The following is an 18,420-nucleotide window of genomic DNA, read 5'->3' as shown; positions in this document are numbered from 1 at the left end:
AAACTTTAATCTTTTTTTTTTAAAAAAAAATTCTAAAAAAAACCCCGGAAATAAATGGATGATTGAAGCAAGAAAGACAACTGTTATTGTCATCGTAAATTATATTGAGTTGTATTACATATTGTTTTTTTTTTCTAAACATATTGTTAAATAAACTGTTATACACGAAATTTTTTTACCATGCTTTCTTTTTATATGTATAGGTGATTAATATTCCCTAAATTTTGCTCTTTTTTAAAAAATAATTCTGAAATAATAACGGATATTAATGTATCCACTATGATAACAATAGTTGTATGATAATTTATTACATGCGTGTTCCTTTATTTATTACCAGGGTGGGTGGGTATAAACGCCGATGTGTGACAAAGTGATTTATATTTCTCACCAAATTGAACAGTATCATTTAGGTACATAGAACTTAATGAACTCTGCTAGTTTTAACAATATATGATTTTTGACTTTCACCTCTATATAAACTTCTGTTAAGCACGAGCTTATTAAACATCTAATTGATTCAGTATGTTCTTTACAAACTACGTGTGGTCTTTACACACGCTCCGCTTTACTTCAAAGGAATATGCATTGGTCAGTAGGCATGCCGTGACGAGATAAAAGAGACAATTGCATGTATGACCATGTGTGCAAGGGTATATATTGAGGAGTTCGCTGACAGTTAGGAGAGAGGAGCCGAGAGGAGAGGAAAGGGTTGGACGAGTGTATGGACTCACCCGAGTTCAGCCGCTGCCTTGGCAGAGGGGCGGAATGGTTGATTCAAGATTGTTAGATGTGTTCCTGTCGTAGACTAGTTCTTGTATAGTTTTAGGACCTGTATTGCTGTTGTAATTATGTAGATGTTTGATATTCTTTTCCCGTTGTAAATAAACCATATATTTACGAAACCGATCTTCTGTTATACACTAATAGTGTTACAGAGGTGAGATTGAATTTCAGTGTGACTGTCCTTGACCCAATTAAACCCGATAGCCATTCCAATAGCATGTTGTCTTGTGGCTTCTAATTAAATTATGTTCTAAAAATAGTACCACTTTCCCCGTATGAACAATGACCGGCTGATAAAATATGAGTTGGAAACTCTGGGCACAACTCATTGTGTGTATTTTCCTACCTCGCCAACAATTCCAATATTTATACTCATTGGGTGCAAACACACCTGAAAATACCTAGGAGCCTAAAACGAACAAATGGTGCCATCTAAAACATACAAAATCTTATTGAGTTTTTGCCTGAAAATTATCACCTTACTAGCAGTTGCTACTTTTGTGATTCAAATTTAATGAAGTCATTTCGCCATTTATTACAGCACAATATTATTTTGAATAAGTTATGAACTATGTTAGTATGTACAGGCATATATTAAGTTTGTAAAAACACTGTTCTTTCACGTTTTCTTGCTTTTGATCCATATATATGTTATGTAACCATAAAATGTAAGAAAATCTAAAAGTATAATTTTTCTATACTTCTGAAATTAAGATTTTATATGTATAAAATATAGTTGAATGTTTAATGAGTCAATTCATATGGTAAGTAAACAAAATAATTACATTTTATGGCAGCCTTTTGATCATTAACATATTGGAATCAGACATTGTAGGCGATATCACTTCAGTGGAAGCGGACATTAAATAAAGCTATTTCTCACACACATAGAGTCGGATAAAATTGTGGCTGAACTCCAGAACAAAGGGTCAGATATGCACCAAAATCAAGCTCATTCTACTAAACGAATCTATTTCGTTATGTGTTTGAATCATGCCTGTGGTAAAGGGAGATAATGTACCTAAAAGTTTGAGAATTTCAGACTAATCTAGCAACGGCTAGACGTTGTAAAACTTGCAAGTCGTTACTTCAGGAACATGAAACATGCAATCGCATTTACAAGGTTTTGGGAAAGTGGGGCATAACTCTGGTATAAAAGATGGAAGAACACAAATTATGGACAGGGTTCCATCCTTTCATGACCACAATGCTTTACAACAAATTTAAAACGAATCCTCCAGGATCGACCTACAGAGTGACACATAATATGCACATGCACACACTGAAATGTGGGCGTATAAAAATGGACAGAGTAAAATAAATAATGTGCTGATGTATAAAGATTTTATTGTGTTGATTTATATTTACAACCAATCAGATTTAATATACTACATACATAAACTTATATCATTCATGACAGCAAATCTCATCTGTACAAGTGTATTTCAATTGAACATTTTATCAGATATAAAATAATAAAATGGCATTTAATGGCACGGCAGCACCAACTAGACTATACTGTACTAAACTTATACAAAATAATTAGAAAATAAAAAGCCCTGCTCTTTTGTTTGATAAACTAGACACAGTGATAAAGGGCAGTTAGTTTATACATCCATCCAAGTCCAATGATGGTACGAGAGGAATGTTTATTGGACTAGGATCATCAGGATTTACACGCCTTATATATCTAACATCACAATAACCTCATTCACAAATACACAGCATGAAAATAATCACTCATTGGTGGAGAATTGTTTGTTTAACCAATCAGATATAACTTCCAGATTCTTTTAGGCCAATGAATCTAGTCTCATGTAACGCCTTGTTTATTGGTATATGTATGCTATTTTAAAGTAAAATTAAATAACTGATAAAACAGTTGACCATATACATAATTTTTACACAGCTACCTTCATGACTTTCATATGACTTATTGAGATGTTAATGTTAGTTTTTCAGATCATCAACTACAGGTAATATAGCGCAATGTGTCTATCAAGTTAAACAGCGACATATGATGAACTACAGGTAATATAGCGCAATGTGTCTATCAAGTTAAACAGCGACATATGATGAACTACAAGTAATATAGCGCAATGTGTCTATCAAGTTAAACAGCGACATATGATGAACTACAGGTAATATAGCGCAATGTGTCTATCAAGTTAAACAGCGACATATGATGAACTACAGGTAATATAGCGCAATGTGTCTATCAAGTTAAACAGCGACATATCTTTCCAAATAATTGTTTTTAGGTAAATATTTTTCTATCAAATGGCCTTCATTCTAAAAACACGATTAAGCAAAATAGTAAGTTATATTGCAGGATGAGATGAGAATTGACCGATCACACACTTGGGATAACTTTTTAATTTACAGGATAGATATAAAAATAGGTGTCATTTGAGGGTATTTTTTACGCCTTTGTTAAATAAAACTACTTTTTCAAAAATATCAATAAAGGCACATATATTTCACATAGAATTTTGTGTAGACATCTAATAAATAGATTAAACTGCAACATTATAAATAACCTTGTTAATTTAAATATCTCAACTCATGTTCATTTCATGTATTATTAAAATTTTTAAATGGTTATTATTTAATTTCATACTATAATAAGTTGGTTCCCTTGCAGTAATTTCATGATTGACTTTTTCTTATCACCAAATATACAAAATGATCTCATATTTTTTACTTTCCTAATTATCTTATTACCAAATATACAAAATGATTGCTTGCATGTTGTACAAATCACAACCTCATTACATAATTTAATTCTGTAAAAATACAAATAGAAAAAGATTTTAATGAAACTTAATAAAGCAGTCTTTGGATTTGAAAACAAATGTTAAAATTGTAAGAAAATTAAAATATAACATTTATAAGAATATTTTGAGACAAGTCCATTTTAATATTATTTTTTTCCAGGAAAATGCCACTGATTTTAAAGTGCATGAAGTAATAATAGGCCTTTAAGATTTATTCTAGTAATATTTAATCTTGTGTCGGGACTGGTTATATTGATTTTACCTCTAATTAATCACTATTTTAACAACAACCAAGTCATAAATATTAACAACCAACTATTTCTTATAAGTAACTATAATTTAAACCAAGAATATTAACCAACTATTTTTTGTAATTAATTATAATTTATAATTACAAACAGTGAGTAATAAATAGCTCAATATTTTTATAGAGAAAAAAACAAGTCTATTTTTACTGGCAAATATTATGAAGTTTTAATAAAGAGCAAGAATGATTTCTATATACAAATATTTTATATACAAATGAAACAAGTGAAAAAATAAACTTTACTTCTAGCATTATCTACTATTTGATCTCAACAGAAAAGTACAATAGAAGAGATTTCTTCTTGAAATAAACCGAACGTCAGCTTGAAAGATTGTTTGATTCAAACATCTGTCCAACCAAGAAAATGTAACACTAATTAAAGGATAATTAACACTTTTTTTTATATATTTCTTGTCACTATTACCAATTATAAGTACCTTAGAAAATGCAAAAACTGGAAGATCTTTGACTGCCGTATATTGTACACTACCGATAGATATATTAAGTTTTTGAAGTGCATTTACATTTAAAGAATCATTTGACTATCACAGAACATACCTTACAAAAACATTTTAATCTTGTTAATTTTAAATTTTACACCTTTTTTGATTTATTATAAAATATCGAGATAAATACTTTTGTCTATAGAGTTGATTTATTACATGTCTACTGAATGAATCTAAGAGAAATTACAAAAAAAACCCAGCGGCTGCCAGGCAGGATACGCCCACATTTTTGAGAGATGGATAGAGAACAAGCTAAAAAGAAAGTGATTTTTCCTACAATCAAGGGCCATAATTCATGAAGTTACAATTCGATATGTGCAAATATTGAAAGGAACCAAGATCTTTGGGTTATAAACATACATTTCAAGTTTCATCAAAATCGGATTAAAATTGTAACCTCTACAGGGTCCACAACCTTGATATACCATATTTTTACACCTTTCGCATACAAGCGGCAGCCACTTTGTCCGGCAGTTTTGGTTTGATTTTCAGGAAATTTGAACTCAACCTTTATTATGGTGTTACGGTGATATATTCAAACGATTTTCAAAATCAGATAATAAGTGTGACCTTCAGTGGGACCACAAGCTAAAAGAGGCGATTTTTCGTATAATCAGGGGCCATAATTCATGAAGTTACGATCCGATATGCGACAATATCGAAAGGAACCAAGATCTTTAGGTTATAAACATGCATTTCAAGTTTCATCAAAATCAAATTAAAATTGCGACCTCTACAGGGTCCACAACCTTGACATATACCATATTTTTACACTATTCGCATACAAGCGGCGGCCATTTTGTCCGGCAATTTTGGTCCTATTTTCACGAAATTTGAACTCAACCTTCATTACGGTGTAACAGTGATATAATCAAAGGTTTTTTTAAATCGGATAATAATTGTGACCTCCAGAGGGACCACAAGCTAAAAAAGGCGATTTTGCGTACAATCAGGGGCCATAATTCAGGAAGTTACGATCCGATATGCGACAATATCGAAAGGAACCAAGATCTTTAGGTTATAAACATGCTTTTCAAGTTTCATCAAAATCAAATTAAAATTGTGACCCATACAGGGTCCACAACCTTGATTTACCCTATTTTTACACTATTCGCGTACTAACGGCGGCCATTTTGTCCGACAATTTTGGTCCGATTTTCCCCAAATTCGAACTCAACCTTCCTTAGGGTGTAACGGTGATATAATAATACGTTTTTTAAATCAGATAAAAATCATAACCTATAAAGGGTCCACAAGCCAAAAAAAAACAATTTTTCGTATAATCGAGGGCCATAATTCAGGAAGTTACAATCCGATATGCGACAATATCGAAAGGAACCAAGATCTTTAGGTTACAAACATGCATTTCAAGTTTCATCAAAATCGAATTAAAATTGTGACCCATACAGGGTCCACAACCTTGATTTACCCTATTTTTACACTATTCGTGTACAAACGGCGGCCATTTTGTCCGGCAATTTTGGTCCGATTTTCCCCAAATTTGAACTCAACCTTCCTTAGGGTGCAACGGTGATATAATAATACGTTTTTTAAATCAGATAAAAATTATGACCTCTATAGGGTCCACAAGCTAAAAACGCGATTTTTCGTACATTCAGGGGCCATAATTCAGGAAGTTACGGTCCAGTATGCACGAATATCGAAAGGAACTGAGATCTTTGGGTTATAAACTTACATGTCAAGTTTCAACAAAATCGGATAAAAATTGTGACCCCTATGGGGTCCACAAGTTAAAAACGTGATTTTAACGTACAAACAGGGGCTATAATCAATGAAGTTTCGATCCGATACATGCCAATATCGTAAGCAGCTGAGATCTTTTGGAGATAAACCTATATTTCAAGTTACGTCAAAATCGGACAAGAATTGTGACCTGTAGAGAGTCCACAAACAAATCGTGGACGGACGGACGGACAGGGGCGACGACAATATACGTCCACATGAAAATGTGGGCGTATAAAAACCATATCATAACAAAACTTTCATATTTCAATCCAAATTAAATAAGGTTACGTTCTGTAAGATAGTTGTTTAATGTTGTGAATTCTGACAGAATATTGTGAAATATCAAGCAATAACAATGTCAAAAAAAACCCAAACAGGTACAAAAAAATAATACCCTTAATTAAACATGTTGGATTAAGATCAAGATGTAATATTGGCTAATCTCTTTGATCTGCGTGTCACTTGAGCTACATCAGGATTCGTGTGGTTTGGGGCATGGCCATTAATTTCCTCCTCTCCTTCACTTGTTTCGATACTCTCTGAATCACTTCGGGAATCTCTCTGAAGCTACAATCAAAGACAAAACATTTCCGTAAAAATATGAACTACGAAAGTGATTAATTAATTATATTGAGTGCTTACCTTTAATAGATAGTTCAATAGTGATCTTATTACCTGCAACTATAATGTCTACCTTCTTTCACCAAATATCTATACAACTTTTGTATTTATTTACAATCCAGGTACAAACTTTAGAAGTAATTTTAAGAGAAACTTTCGACATGTTTGAGAAGACAGGTCACAGATATTAATAATTGTTTAATATGGTAATAAAGAACAGTTACTTCCTTTGAAAAAGACCTATGGTCCTGTCAGTCCCGAGGTGGTGGGAGTCATGATGTAATTAAAATCAACCAATATGTTTCAGCTATAGGTTGAGATATTTTCTTATGCACATGGCACATGACACATGTCACATGGCACATGTCACATGCATTGTAGCCCAGATCCCGGAGAGAATTCAATTTTGAAATGTTCGATCGAGTATTCCCCAACAGGTTTTTGATAATACCCTCATCACGTGACAGGAAATGAATTGTATTTTTCTATTATTAACTATTGGCAAGTTACTGTAACCTACCAAGTATTAAAACTATTTGATCACATACCTGTCCACTGTTCATCTTCTGAACACAAACACGAAGAATAAAAAACGTCCACATAACATGTAGAATTTGTAGTAATACCAGCAAACATAAAAACACTCTATGCATCATGAAAGGTTTAATATAAATATTTAACTCAAACATAGAACTGGCTAATGGACTGAAAAATAAGAAAACAGATATCAGAGACTATTCCTGTATCAATAGTTTATACTACTTATTGACAATCCTAGAGATACGAGGACATGATTGTTAGTCAAAATAAAATATACAGTTTCCTCTTTTTATATTGAGTAGTGCTTGTAAATGTAAGTATGCATTGCAGATAAAGCAAACAAAACAAAGCGAGAGTTGTATATCCAAATAGCCACTTGGAACAGCGACGCTGAATGATTAACCAAATAAATAATGTCATACGGTCAAACTGTATGGCACTTTTTAGACTTTTTTTTCAAAAATTTTTGTTACTTTTCCCTCTTCACACACTCTTGGTTCCAGCACTCTTCGTCATAGTTCTCATTTCTGTTTCCTTAGAGATTATTTTTAAATGTTTTATTTATTACCTTGAAGAAGAAGAGGGTATTAGTGTTTCTTTTGTTTATCTAATTTAATGTATAGAATATGAAGACAGAGATTGCTATAAATAACTTACATATATGGATATATACCAGTTCTAGTAATTATCCACACTACAGCAAACATAGTAAAGGCACCTTCACAGACAGTTTGATGATTACTGTATTTAGCCAATTTAGCCAGCTACAAGAAAAATAACTTTACATAAACTAGGTGACTAGAAACACATTGATAAAATTAGGCCATGTCATTTCTCAAGTTAGTAGACTATAAATGGTAGAGTATACTTACAGCCAACCACCAATCAGCTGCATCATGTAGAACTAAAATATACGATCCAACACGTGAAAAACATAAAACCCATGATAAATATGTCAATGTCAAAGTAGCAAAATGATGTATCACCATTTCATAAAAATCCTGAAAAATATAAGAAAAGTATAATGTAGTTGGTTATAATACTAGTTCTATGTTTGCTGTTGGTTATAATACTAGTTCTATGTTTGCTGTTGGTTATAATACAAGTTCTATGTTTGCTGTTGGTTATAATACTAGTTCTATGTTTGCTGTCTTGGTTATAATACTAGTTCTATGTTTGCTGTCTTGGTTATAATACTAGTTCTATGTTTGCTGTCTATACATATATTTGGTTAAGATATTTCATGTTGGCGCCAGTGTTTAATATAATAAAATTAACCATTTATTTTCGATTTAGTGTCTTACATAAAATCACAAAACGCTACACACAACATAAGTAGAATTAGGTATAAATCAATGGCACTAATAAAAATTTTAAAAAATTACAATGGTGCTCATTTTTAATGTTCAGTTCTAATTTTGAATTTGCAAACCAAAATCAACAATTGTTGTGTAAATTCTATGTTTTAATTTTTTTTTAAAAAATGCTACTAAATTTCTTGAAAATAGACATAGAAATAAGAAGAAGAAATGGGGTTTAACGTTCACTCAACACAAACTAGGTCATTTCGGAACTAACACATGGTTCTATTTTATTTTAATAATTCGCTTGTGCATAGGGATCTTTAGCAGTGGGAGGAAACTGGAGGACCCAGAAAAAACCCACGAGGTTGGACAGGCGACTCAACTCCTTATCACATACAACTGGGGAGTCAAAACCACGCCAGTTGACTCAATGACAGACCTTATGATACAGCGTGTATGTGCTAACCATTCAGCCATCCAACCCCCTACATAGAAATAAGCATAAACATTTCTCTAAAGACAAATTGATACCTAAATAAATTTCGTGATTGTAAAATATTTTAAAAATTACCTTTCTTTTAACATCGGTAAATAATGTAAATACCAAGGACCAATAGAATCCCATCTCTATCAAATAATACCAATAAACATCATTAGTTACTGGCTGAAATAAACATAATCATTTCTATCACTGTTCATTGTATCCATGGGTTAGTACATCTGTCTTCTATTTCATTATTAAGGTTTCCACAGTAGTCCTTACCCTGTACATCAATTTTATAAACTCATCTATACTCTTCAAAAAGATAGGTTGCCAGGCAACGAAACATACGCCCACAGCAGCTAAATCGTCCGGGCAGTCAACAAGTGTTGTTGCATATTTGTACTTTTTTCGGTAATGAAATATTTATAATACAATAAAATCTGATTAAGAGTAACAACTTATGAAGTAATTATCAGAAAACTATTAGAATATGTTTGTTTTTTACAAAGTTCTGCACCATGCTAACGTTTAGTATACAAAACTTTTAATATGGATTTAGCTGTTCAAGTCATAAAAATTCATTGAAAATCAATATACTTGTTCGTCTCAAGATCTTAAACTCTGTGTATCAATCTGAAGTCAATCGGATGATAACTTGAGCCTCTAGAGCGTCACAAGATTTTTCAAAGTGATCAAGGGCCATAACTTTGGCAGTAATTATCGGAAATCGTTGAAAATCAATAGGAAATCGCTGAAAATGAATAGACTTCTTCGTCTCATGACCTTAAACACTGTGTATAAATTTAAAGTCAATTGGATATTAACTTTGGCCTCTACAAGAGCGTCCACGAGATTTTTTGAAGTGATCAAGGGCCATAACTCTGGCAGCAAGTATCAGAAATCGCTGAAAATCAATAGGCTTCTTCGTCTCATGGCCTTAAACACTGTGTATAAATTTGAAGTCAATCGGATATTAACTTTAGCCTCTAGAGTGTCCACAAGCAATTGTGGACGCCGGACCGACGGACGAACCGACAGGGGCGACGACAATATACGACCACATTTCACTGTGGGCATATAAAAAGTAGGGGATATTGAAATGCAAATATCTATGCAGGTTGTGACATTTCACTGTGGGCATATAAAAAGTAGGGGATATTGAAATGCAAATATCTATGCAGGTTGTGATATGATAAATAGTCATGGACACTTGACATGCTTTGAGAGTATGTTCACAGATGAAGAACTTATTGCCCCAACAGAACCACTGAGCTGCTCGTGTGACACGCAATAGCGCCATACATGTGGGAGGGGTTCATTGTCAAATTTGACACTGCAAGGAAGGGTTGATGAAAACTGCCGCGGGTTGGTTTATCCTATCCATGTTTGCTTTCCTATCGGTTCTTGCATAAGATTTACTGTTTAGTATATCTTTGCTTTAGTGTGTTACATTTAATTTGTAATGAGACGTCTTCAACATGATGAAGGTCTACGTGCTATTGGCATGCTTCAAATGGGTTCTACACAGCGTGCAGTGGCCAACATGCTTAATGTGTCACAGTCTGTGATCAGCAGACTGGAACCAGTACCAACAAACACATAATGTTGATCATAGACATCGTTCAGGTCGTCCTAGAGCCACTACACAAGCCCAGGATCGATACATTCGTACACAGATCCTGCGAAATCGAGGACAAACACCAATCAGCTTTCTGTAAACTTGTACCAAGTTACTGGAATTCGAGTTACACCCCAAACGATTAGAAATCTGCTACATGCAGCCCATTTGCAGGCGTCAATGGTGTAGGCAACGTAGAAATTGGGGTAATCGTTGATTGATGAGTCCAGATTTACTCTGGATTTCACCGATAGGCGTACTAGTGCTTGAAGGTGTGTAAATGAGCGAGATTCGGGCGTCTGTCTGTTATGATGTGGGGAGGAATCACCATGACTGGCAGAACGGACTTGCATTTTGTTCAAGGTAGGGACACTGGTGTGTACTACCATGACCACATCTTGGCACCGATAGTTCTGCCCTTAGCTCAACGTTTCATCTTTCAAGATGATAATGCCCGTGCCCACTGCGCTCGTGTCGTGAATGACTACCTCTAGCGTCACCATATTGTCCATATGCCTTGGCCAGCCATGAGTCCTGACCTTTCCCCTATAGAGCATGTCTGGGACATGATCAGGAGACGTGTTCGTCGACATCAACGTCAACCAACAACACTGCAAGAATTGGCCGTGGCACTGCAAGAGGAGTGGGTCAGATTGCCCCAAATCGTGATTGGACGGTTGATTAGGAGCATGCCACGACGAATTACTGAATGTCTGAGGATTGATTCTAGCAATTACTCATCATTAAGACAAAAATCAAAAACGTCCATTTTCACTCTTAACAATGTATCTCTTTGCGATTGAAATGGGGCCGTCAGATAAGCCGCCCATATGAACTGTTTATGTTCATGTGTAGGCAATTGGCCTGTTATTAACATACACTGGTTACCTCTTATAAAAACAGCAGTGCATTTCCGCAGTTTTGTATTGTTTCTGAATATCCCCTACTTTTTTTGAAGAGTATATATTCATCTAGTTTATATACCAATTAAAGATACATTATGTAAGATTTAGATAAAGAGCTGGCCATTCTTGCTTAAATAGTTAACAAATAGATAATACAAAATTAATCATTAGGCAAGAGGTAAATCTGCCTATTGCAGGTCTTTATTTAGGCCTGAAATGTTATCTAAATTATCAATTAGACATTAATTAACTTATCCCGACCATAATCAACTCTCGATGGCATCGTTAGTCTGAGACGTTTACTGGATTTGAATACATTTTGTGATGGATGATTTAACGTCAAAATGGATTATCAAGACTTTTTTTTATATTATACCGACTTTATTAATGATGATCGAGGCTAGGCCTAAAATTCAATCGCTAATGAGCAATTTGACTGAAATTTTCAACATATTCTCTTTACATTATCTATTTTGTAACTATTATAGTGAGAACTGTCAGCTCTTTATCTAAATCTCCCATAATGTATCTTGAATAATATTAGATAATAACTTGTAAAAAGTCTTAAAGCATGAAACAAACCTGAGGCCAATTTTTCCAAAACAGTTTTGAATCCCACATCCATTCTTTCTGTAAAAAATAAAAAGTTTTCAAAAATGTAATCATTAAAACATATTGATTGTTTAAACAGCATTTAGTAACAGAATGAGAAGAACACATGACACAATTATATGGAATACAAGTTACTTGAGAGATTTATTTCTACAAATTGCAAGAAAATGTGACCTAGTCTTGCATCCGATCAATATAAAAACAAGAAGCATGCCTCAGTAAAAAATATACTTACATTGTATAGAATAACACAACCATATATAAATATTGTTAAATAAAATAAAAAATGCCAACTGAAAATAGAAAGAAATAACAGTGAGAATTATTCACAAGAAAACAAATAATTAGATTTCTGAAAATAAAAAGTTTGTGTAACTAGGCAAATTAAATGTCAAAATGTGACGAAACAGTCTATCTATCTTGTAGAAAGGTTTCCACCCAAAACAATTTATTTAAATAAGACTTTTAGAGTACACAGCCCATATTCAAAGGGTTTTTTTTTAAGTTAAGTGAAAATATTAAATTTTTCACTTAGCTAATTGTAAAACATTAAAATGGTATTCAAAGGCTATATTTCAATGAGTCCTTGGTTGAGCGAAAAACTGCACAATTAACTTATGGAATAACCTCCGCTGTCAAAAAATCCTGAATTTCCAACTTTGAAGGTAGTTATGTCCCCTTAAGAGCACAACTATACTCTATTAAAATCTTAGTTGTCATTACTAGAAAAATGTTTGTCGAAATATTTAAGTGTCGGTCCGCGAGAAAACCATGCAGAAAGTGATAAGGTGGGGGTCGGCCAAATTCATTCTTACTCAGGTCATAAAGTCACCCCATCCCAACATGCAAAAAGCCAAAATGGCCGACCCCAAATATTAACCCCCTCTTAGATATGGCCCTATGTCGATTTTTAGCCATTTTTGGCGAATTTTCGGTGAAAATTTGTCATTTTTCAGCTATCAAATTCTACTAAAAGTATCAGGTTAGTGATTATGTCCGATTGTGGATGGATAGTGGGGGTCGGCCCCTAAAAACCCAACATGAAAGACCGACCCAATATCACAGTCTTTAGCCGCTGGGGGGCGTTTTCTGGATACCACTTTTCGCATAGTGAAATGTACCCAATCGTTGAAGGGCTATATCTCGTCTGCAGCAGGGGGTGGGTCGAAATCGGGGGTATGTATTTTGAGGCGAGTATATGTCCTAACACGTCATAGGTGCGCTCATGTAGCTTGCGACTAGGGACAACTAGTTGTCTCCAGTCGTAGAGTAGAACATGTGCGACTTACACCAGTCATAAGAGCGCTCAGATCGTCCTCATAGTCACGACTGATCAGTTCCACTTGATCGTAAACTAGTCGCCGATTTCGAGTCTCCGTCAGTTTTATCGCATCATAGGGCGACATAAGCTAGGCTTTAGATTCTTAGAAGCACTGATCAGACCAATGCACATAACCTTTGATCGCTACAGCTTGCTACAGTGTTGTACTAAGTAATAACAACTCTAAATAAAATTAATTGAAACTGTTGAAATTCAATTTCATCACACTGCCCACATTGTACAAATTAACTTTTGATGGAAATTGAATAAGAGCAATAAGCCTGAACACATTATCCAAAAGCGCTGAAATATGTATGAGTACATTAAAGTTAGATTTCTATGGGAAATTTCATCGGATAGCCTTTACTAAACTTTGTTTCAAGCACTAACGTGTGAGTTATGGAGAGAGGGTTCACTAATCATAAATTACTCTCACACACACAGCAATCAAATATCTACCTGCATTCACACACACAGCAATCAAATATCTACCTGCATTCACACACACAGCAATCAAATATCTACCTGTATTCACATACAGAGCAATCAAATTTCTACCTGCATTCACATACAGAGCAATCAAATATCTACCTGCATTCACACACACAGCAATCAAATATCTACCTGCATTCACAAAATTTATCCATAGCTGTTGGATTATTTTGTCTTCTGCGAATCATCATCCATTTCTGTATGTCTTGTTCTCTCATATCTGTCTGTTTGGATAATCCCTGAAATAAAGAATAAAGTATAATGTAGTACATGAGCTTCGTGAATATATTACTATCTTTTTCATCTAATCTGTCCAGGTATATATCTATATATATATATACTAACCTTCAGTACAGATTCAGGTAACTTTATATTATATTTAAGAAAAGCAGATTCTAAAGCAGAGTTTGGTTTCACTCTTCGTTTTCTTTCTTTTATTCCAATCCATCTTGCAATCGGTGTTACAAAAACTCTAAAGATGAAAAATAATGAACTAGTTATACAAACAAAAAAAGATTAATTACCTCATCTAAATATTTTCCCCCCAGTTACACCAATTTTTGTTACCCAGCACATTTCATTTGAAAATTGCTACCAATAATTTGCATACGACTGCATAATTGTGTTACTATGTTACAATGAAGTCTCGGCAATACAGACAATAAATCGTGTAAAGTAGCACTCTCTGCCTTATCAATCTAAAGAATCAGTCTCCTTATTTACCAATTCTCTCACACTGTAAAAACTGGGGGGATTTTTCAGGAAAGCAATTTTTGACTTTTGCAAATTAAAGAGATGTCTTTTCAGTTCACCAGTCAAATATAAAAACCCCAAAGAAGAACATTATACATTAAAACAGTGAGATAGGACTCTATACGTTTATATTCTACTGAACTTGTGGCATGGGATACAGTCAACTCACTGTGTCACCATCACATCATTTCATCAGGCTTAGAAATAACAATTTTAGATTTACCTGATATCTGGCTTAGAAATAACAATTTTAGATTTACCAGATATGTATGTACGGTATGTCAGTACAATCTATGTATGTCATTAAAATCTTGTAAATTAATTCAACAATAATTTATAATTAGAGAGAGAAAAAATTAAAGATTAAATACAGTAGACCTACATACATGTGGGTTTTAAAGAGGTTGTACATGTACGTACATGTATTTAACGTCCACTTCCACCTGGGGTGATATCGCTGACAAGTGTATCCAAAGAAACTTGTTAGAAGAAGCCAGCAAAAATAGGCTTGATCCAGCTTTTGAGTAAGACAAAATGTCTTTGCAGGAAAGCACCCAAGGTGTGTTGGTGCTAAATAAATCCATCTATATATCTTACTGACATATAAATTGAATCTGCGTTGGTGTCTTGGTCTGAGTGGTCTTTGGTCCGAGTTGTCATGGATTCCAGCCAAGGGTCCCATACAAGTTTAATCTGCCACTGGCGGTAAGAGAAAAATTTAAATAGTAATAGTCAATTACGTTTATTCAGATGTCTTTGCTGTTGGTGGGCATGTGTTTTGTTGCCAGGCTACCTTTGTTTATGTTGAGCGCAGACTGCCCTTCGCGGACAGATTACCCCCACGCATGCACGAATCTCCGTCTAATTTTTGTTGATTAACTTGCACGCGTGGAGTGAACTCTGTGCAGGGTATATCTAATGGATTACCGCACTGATAATCTACCCCCGTCATTAAATGTTTCATTTGTTCTGTACATATATTTAAATATTTCACTAATACGTTCAATTTTTCGCTAATCACCTTGTAATCACCTCAGGTGGAAAAGGATGATAAATAAAGCTACTTCACACACTAATAATCTGCCTAATCCTACTCGATTTTCACCATAGATCAGTTTACAGGTATAAATATGATCAAGGTGATGCAAAAAGAAAAGTATGATCGCATAGTTGATTATCTTAAAGGAAGAAGATTCTATTATTTTATTGCTAGCATGCCACTGCCTGAAACCATCGATTTCATCAAAATCTTCAAAGGGTATATTTATCTGGAGTTGTATACAATAATATATTTATCTGGAGTTGTATACAATAATATATTTATCTGGAGTTGTATACAATAATATATTTTAATGGGAACTGACCAACTTTTTTGCGGCGTCACAGCCCAACAATCCTTTGAAAAAATTGGGCCCACCTGAGGATGTATGTCCATGCAGCCAGAATTCAGAAACACGTAGATTGCACTTGATATAATATTTAAAAATCTGTCCACTGTTTGTTATTAAAATGTGTTCATTTCAACTATACTTAACTAACATTGAAGTTTACGGTAATGAAAGCAAATATTTTTGGACATCCAGCCACGTACGATCAGTTGACGTATCGCGAAATTAATTTGCGGACTCAAACTTAAATCTTATTCATAGCAGACACGCTAATTATGCAGTGATATTGAAAATTATTTAAAAAATCATTATGTAACAGTACAAAGTCGATAGTGGACAGATCCTCCATGGGGCATACTCTGATCCTTAAAAACATCGAGGAGTACGGTAATCAGCACAAAGTTGGCAATCCGTGCACTAGCTTGATACGCGCAGAATACAATCGGCGTGTGCGGCGTCCATTCTGCGCGGATATCCTGAAGATTGTAATCTGCCTGAGGTGAGGGGTGAAGAATATAGGCCTACTCATATCATATTCGATATTTATTGGGCTAAACATGCATTTGGGACTGTTTTCAGACTGTCCACCATTTTTCTTTCTAATCCTCGAAGCTCGATACAGTTCTGAATTCTAACCTCTGTGTAGTTGTTTTTGGATAGTCTAGGACTAAAACTAAATTTGTCTTTAAAAACAAAGATTGAAACGTGTTCATTTCTATTCAACTAACTAAAGTTAACGTTAATCGGTATGTCAGAGACGTCAGAGACTCCTCCTCAGGCTCCTGTCAGGGAGGAAGATTAGAAGATAAAAAAAAAACACTCACTTTTCATAGAGATAACGTATTACGAGAAAACACAATCCCACCACAACACACCAATGGATATCTTTTGCCCGTCCGTAGTAAATATTTGGATCTTTGCTTTCTAAATCTCTCCATGACATTCCTTCAGGCAACCAAAAATATGAATCCCAAACATAATTGTAAATTCTTAGCAGAAAATCCTCCATGTTGTACCCAAAACAAGAATGCACTTGATTGACAACCGGTGAATAAAGCGAAAAACGAAATTCCAAAGGATAAAATTAAAAAAAAATTTTTTAAAAGGAAATATATCTTAATTTTATAATAATTCTAATGTATCTGTTTTTATACAAATTTTCTGACCAGAATTGAAACTTTTCATCACTATATTTTAGTGGCAAAATATTGGAATACATTGACCAATTCTTTTGGGCAAACTCTTCTCTCTATCAAACTGGTCCGCAGTGGATCTTACATTATCACTAAGACCTGTGTCTAGATCTGTTAGAAAGGGGTATGCTGATAGGGCAACCACCCGTCCCGCATCTGGCGGGACAGTCCCCCAAAACGCTTCCAAGTCTCGCGTCCTGAAAAACAGACAAAAAAAAGAAAAAAAATGTCCCGCAATTCCTCACATGCAAGATTTCTATACAGTATAATGCGTGAATTTCGCGATGATAGTCTTGAGTATTACCTTTTTTAAAGATTCGTAAGAATATTTTTAGATCTAAACTTAATCTACAACTTATAATTTTGTTTCTCAAACATTCTGCACATGAAACACGATTCGTAAGTTTACGTGTGTGTCATAGCACTCGTAAGTTTTATGTGTATAAAGTAGACTACCAAAGGATATTACGTTTAATTTAGAGAAACAGATTTGATTTACGAATGACATTGATTTTGAACTCTTAAACGTGGGCGAGAAATGGATGAAAACATGTAGCTTTATAATAAAAGGTCCATGAGGAAAGTGATTAATTCTTTAATTAATGGTCGTCCGCTAAAACCAGCAAATTTAATCAAATTATACTTCCCTTTGTTCTTTCCATGCCAGTTTGCAATGCTTATGTTGAACGCATAATTTTCACCGATGAAAAATTAATGGAGAGATGAGAGAAACCAGGCATGTAAAACTTTAGATATGTGAAATTCAAATTAAATTAAACTTTGAATATTCGTGTCAGGAGTTTCACAAGTATATATTAAGAGTATTCTAGTGTCATATTTTGTGTCTCAGGTTGCTAGGAATGGCGTTTCCGAGCTTCTAGTTATCAAACATATTCGGGTGGTGGGCTCCTCACCCCCCACTCCATCGCGGTCTCTCGCTTGGTATCCGGGGTGAGCACCTCCGCCGCACACGGTTCCGCAGAAAATAAGAGGGATTTTGAGCAACATATATTTTACTGAAATGCCCCACAATATGATCAAACAGACAAGCAAAATTGGTCACCTTATAT

General features: G+C 34.3%; 1 protein-coding gene across 1 annotated transcript; it reads right to left on the bottom strand.

Annotated features, from left to right (window-relative positions):
• Positions 1-2,113: 2,113 nt before the first annotated feature.
• LOC126832542 (ceramide synthase 2) lies at positions 2,114-17,191 on the bottom strand. Its single transcript, XM_056103365.1, has 10 exons — positions 16,982-17,191; positions 14,362-14,488; positions 14,149-14,255; positions 12,439-12,496; positions 12,174-12,221; positions 9,156-9,248; positions 8,153-8,281; positions 7,938-8,044; positions 7,289-7,445; positions 2,114-6,686 (listed from the first exon to the last, which is right to left on the bottom strand). The coding sequence occupies exons 1-10, from the start codon at positions 17,164-17,166 to the stop codon at positions 6,540-6,542; spliced, it is 1,158 nt and encodes a 385-aa protein (XP_055959340.1). The 5' UTR covers positions 17,167-17,191; the 3' UTR covers positions 2,114-6,539.
• Positions 17,192-18,420: the final 1,229 nt, after the last annotated feature.

The sequence above is a fragment of the Patella vulgata genome, chromosome 9, assembly GCF_932274485.2.
Source record: "Patella vulgata chromosome 9, xgPatVulg1.2, whole genome shotgun sequence".
Taxonomy (NCBI): Eukaryota; Metazoa; Mollusca; class Gastropoda; family Patellidae; genus Patella; species Patella vulgata.
The sequence above is the reverse complement of the archived record's forward strand: the minus strand, read 5'-3'. Positions and strand labels throughout refer to the sequence as shown.

Coding starts and splice junctions, on each gene's coding strand:
- LOC126832542 (XM_056103365.1), bottom strand. CDS start 17,166: ATGGAGGATTTTCTGCTAAGAATTTACAATTATGTTTGGGATTCATAT. Junction 12,222..12,438: donor GTTGTGTTATTCTATACAAT/GTAAGTATATTT, acceptor TATTTTTTACAG/AAAGAATGGATGTGGGATTC. Junction 8,282..9,155: donor TTACCGATGTTAAAAGAAAG/GTAATTTTTAAA, acceptor TATATTTTTCAG/GATTTTTATGAAATGGTGAT.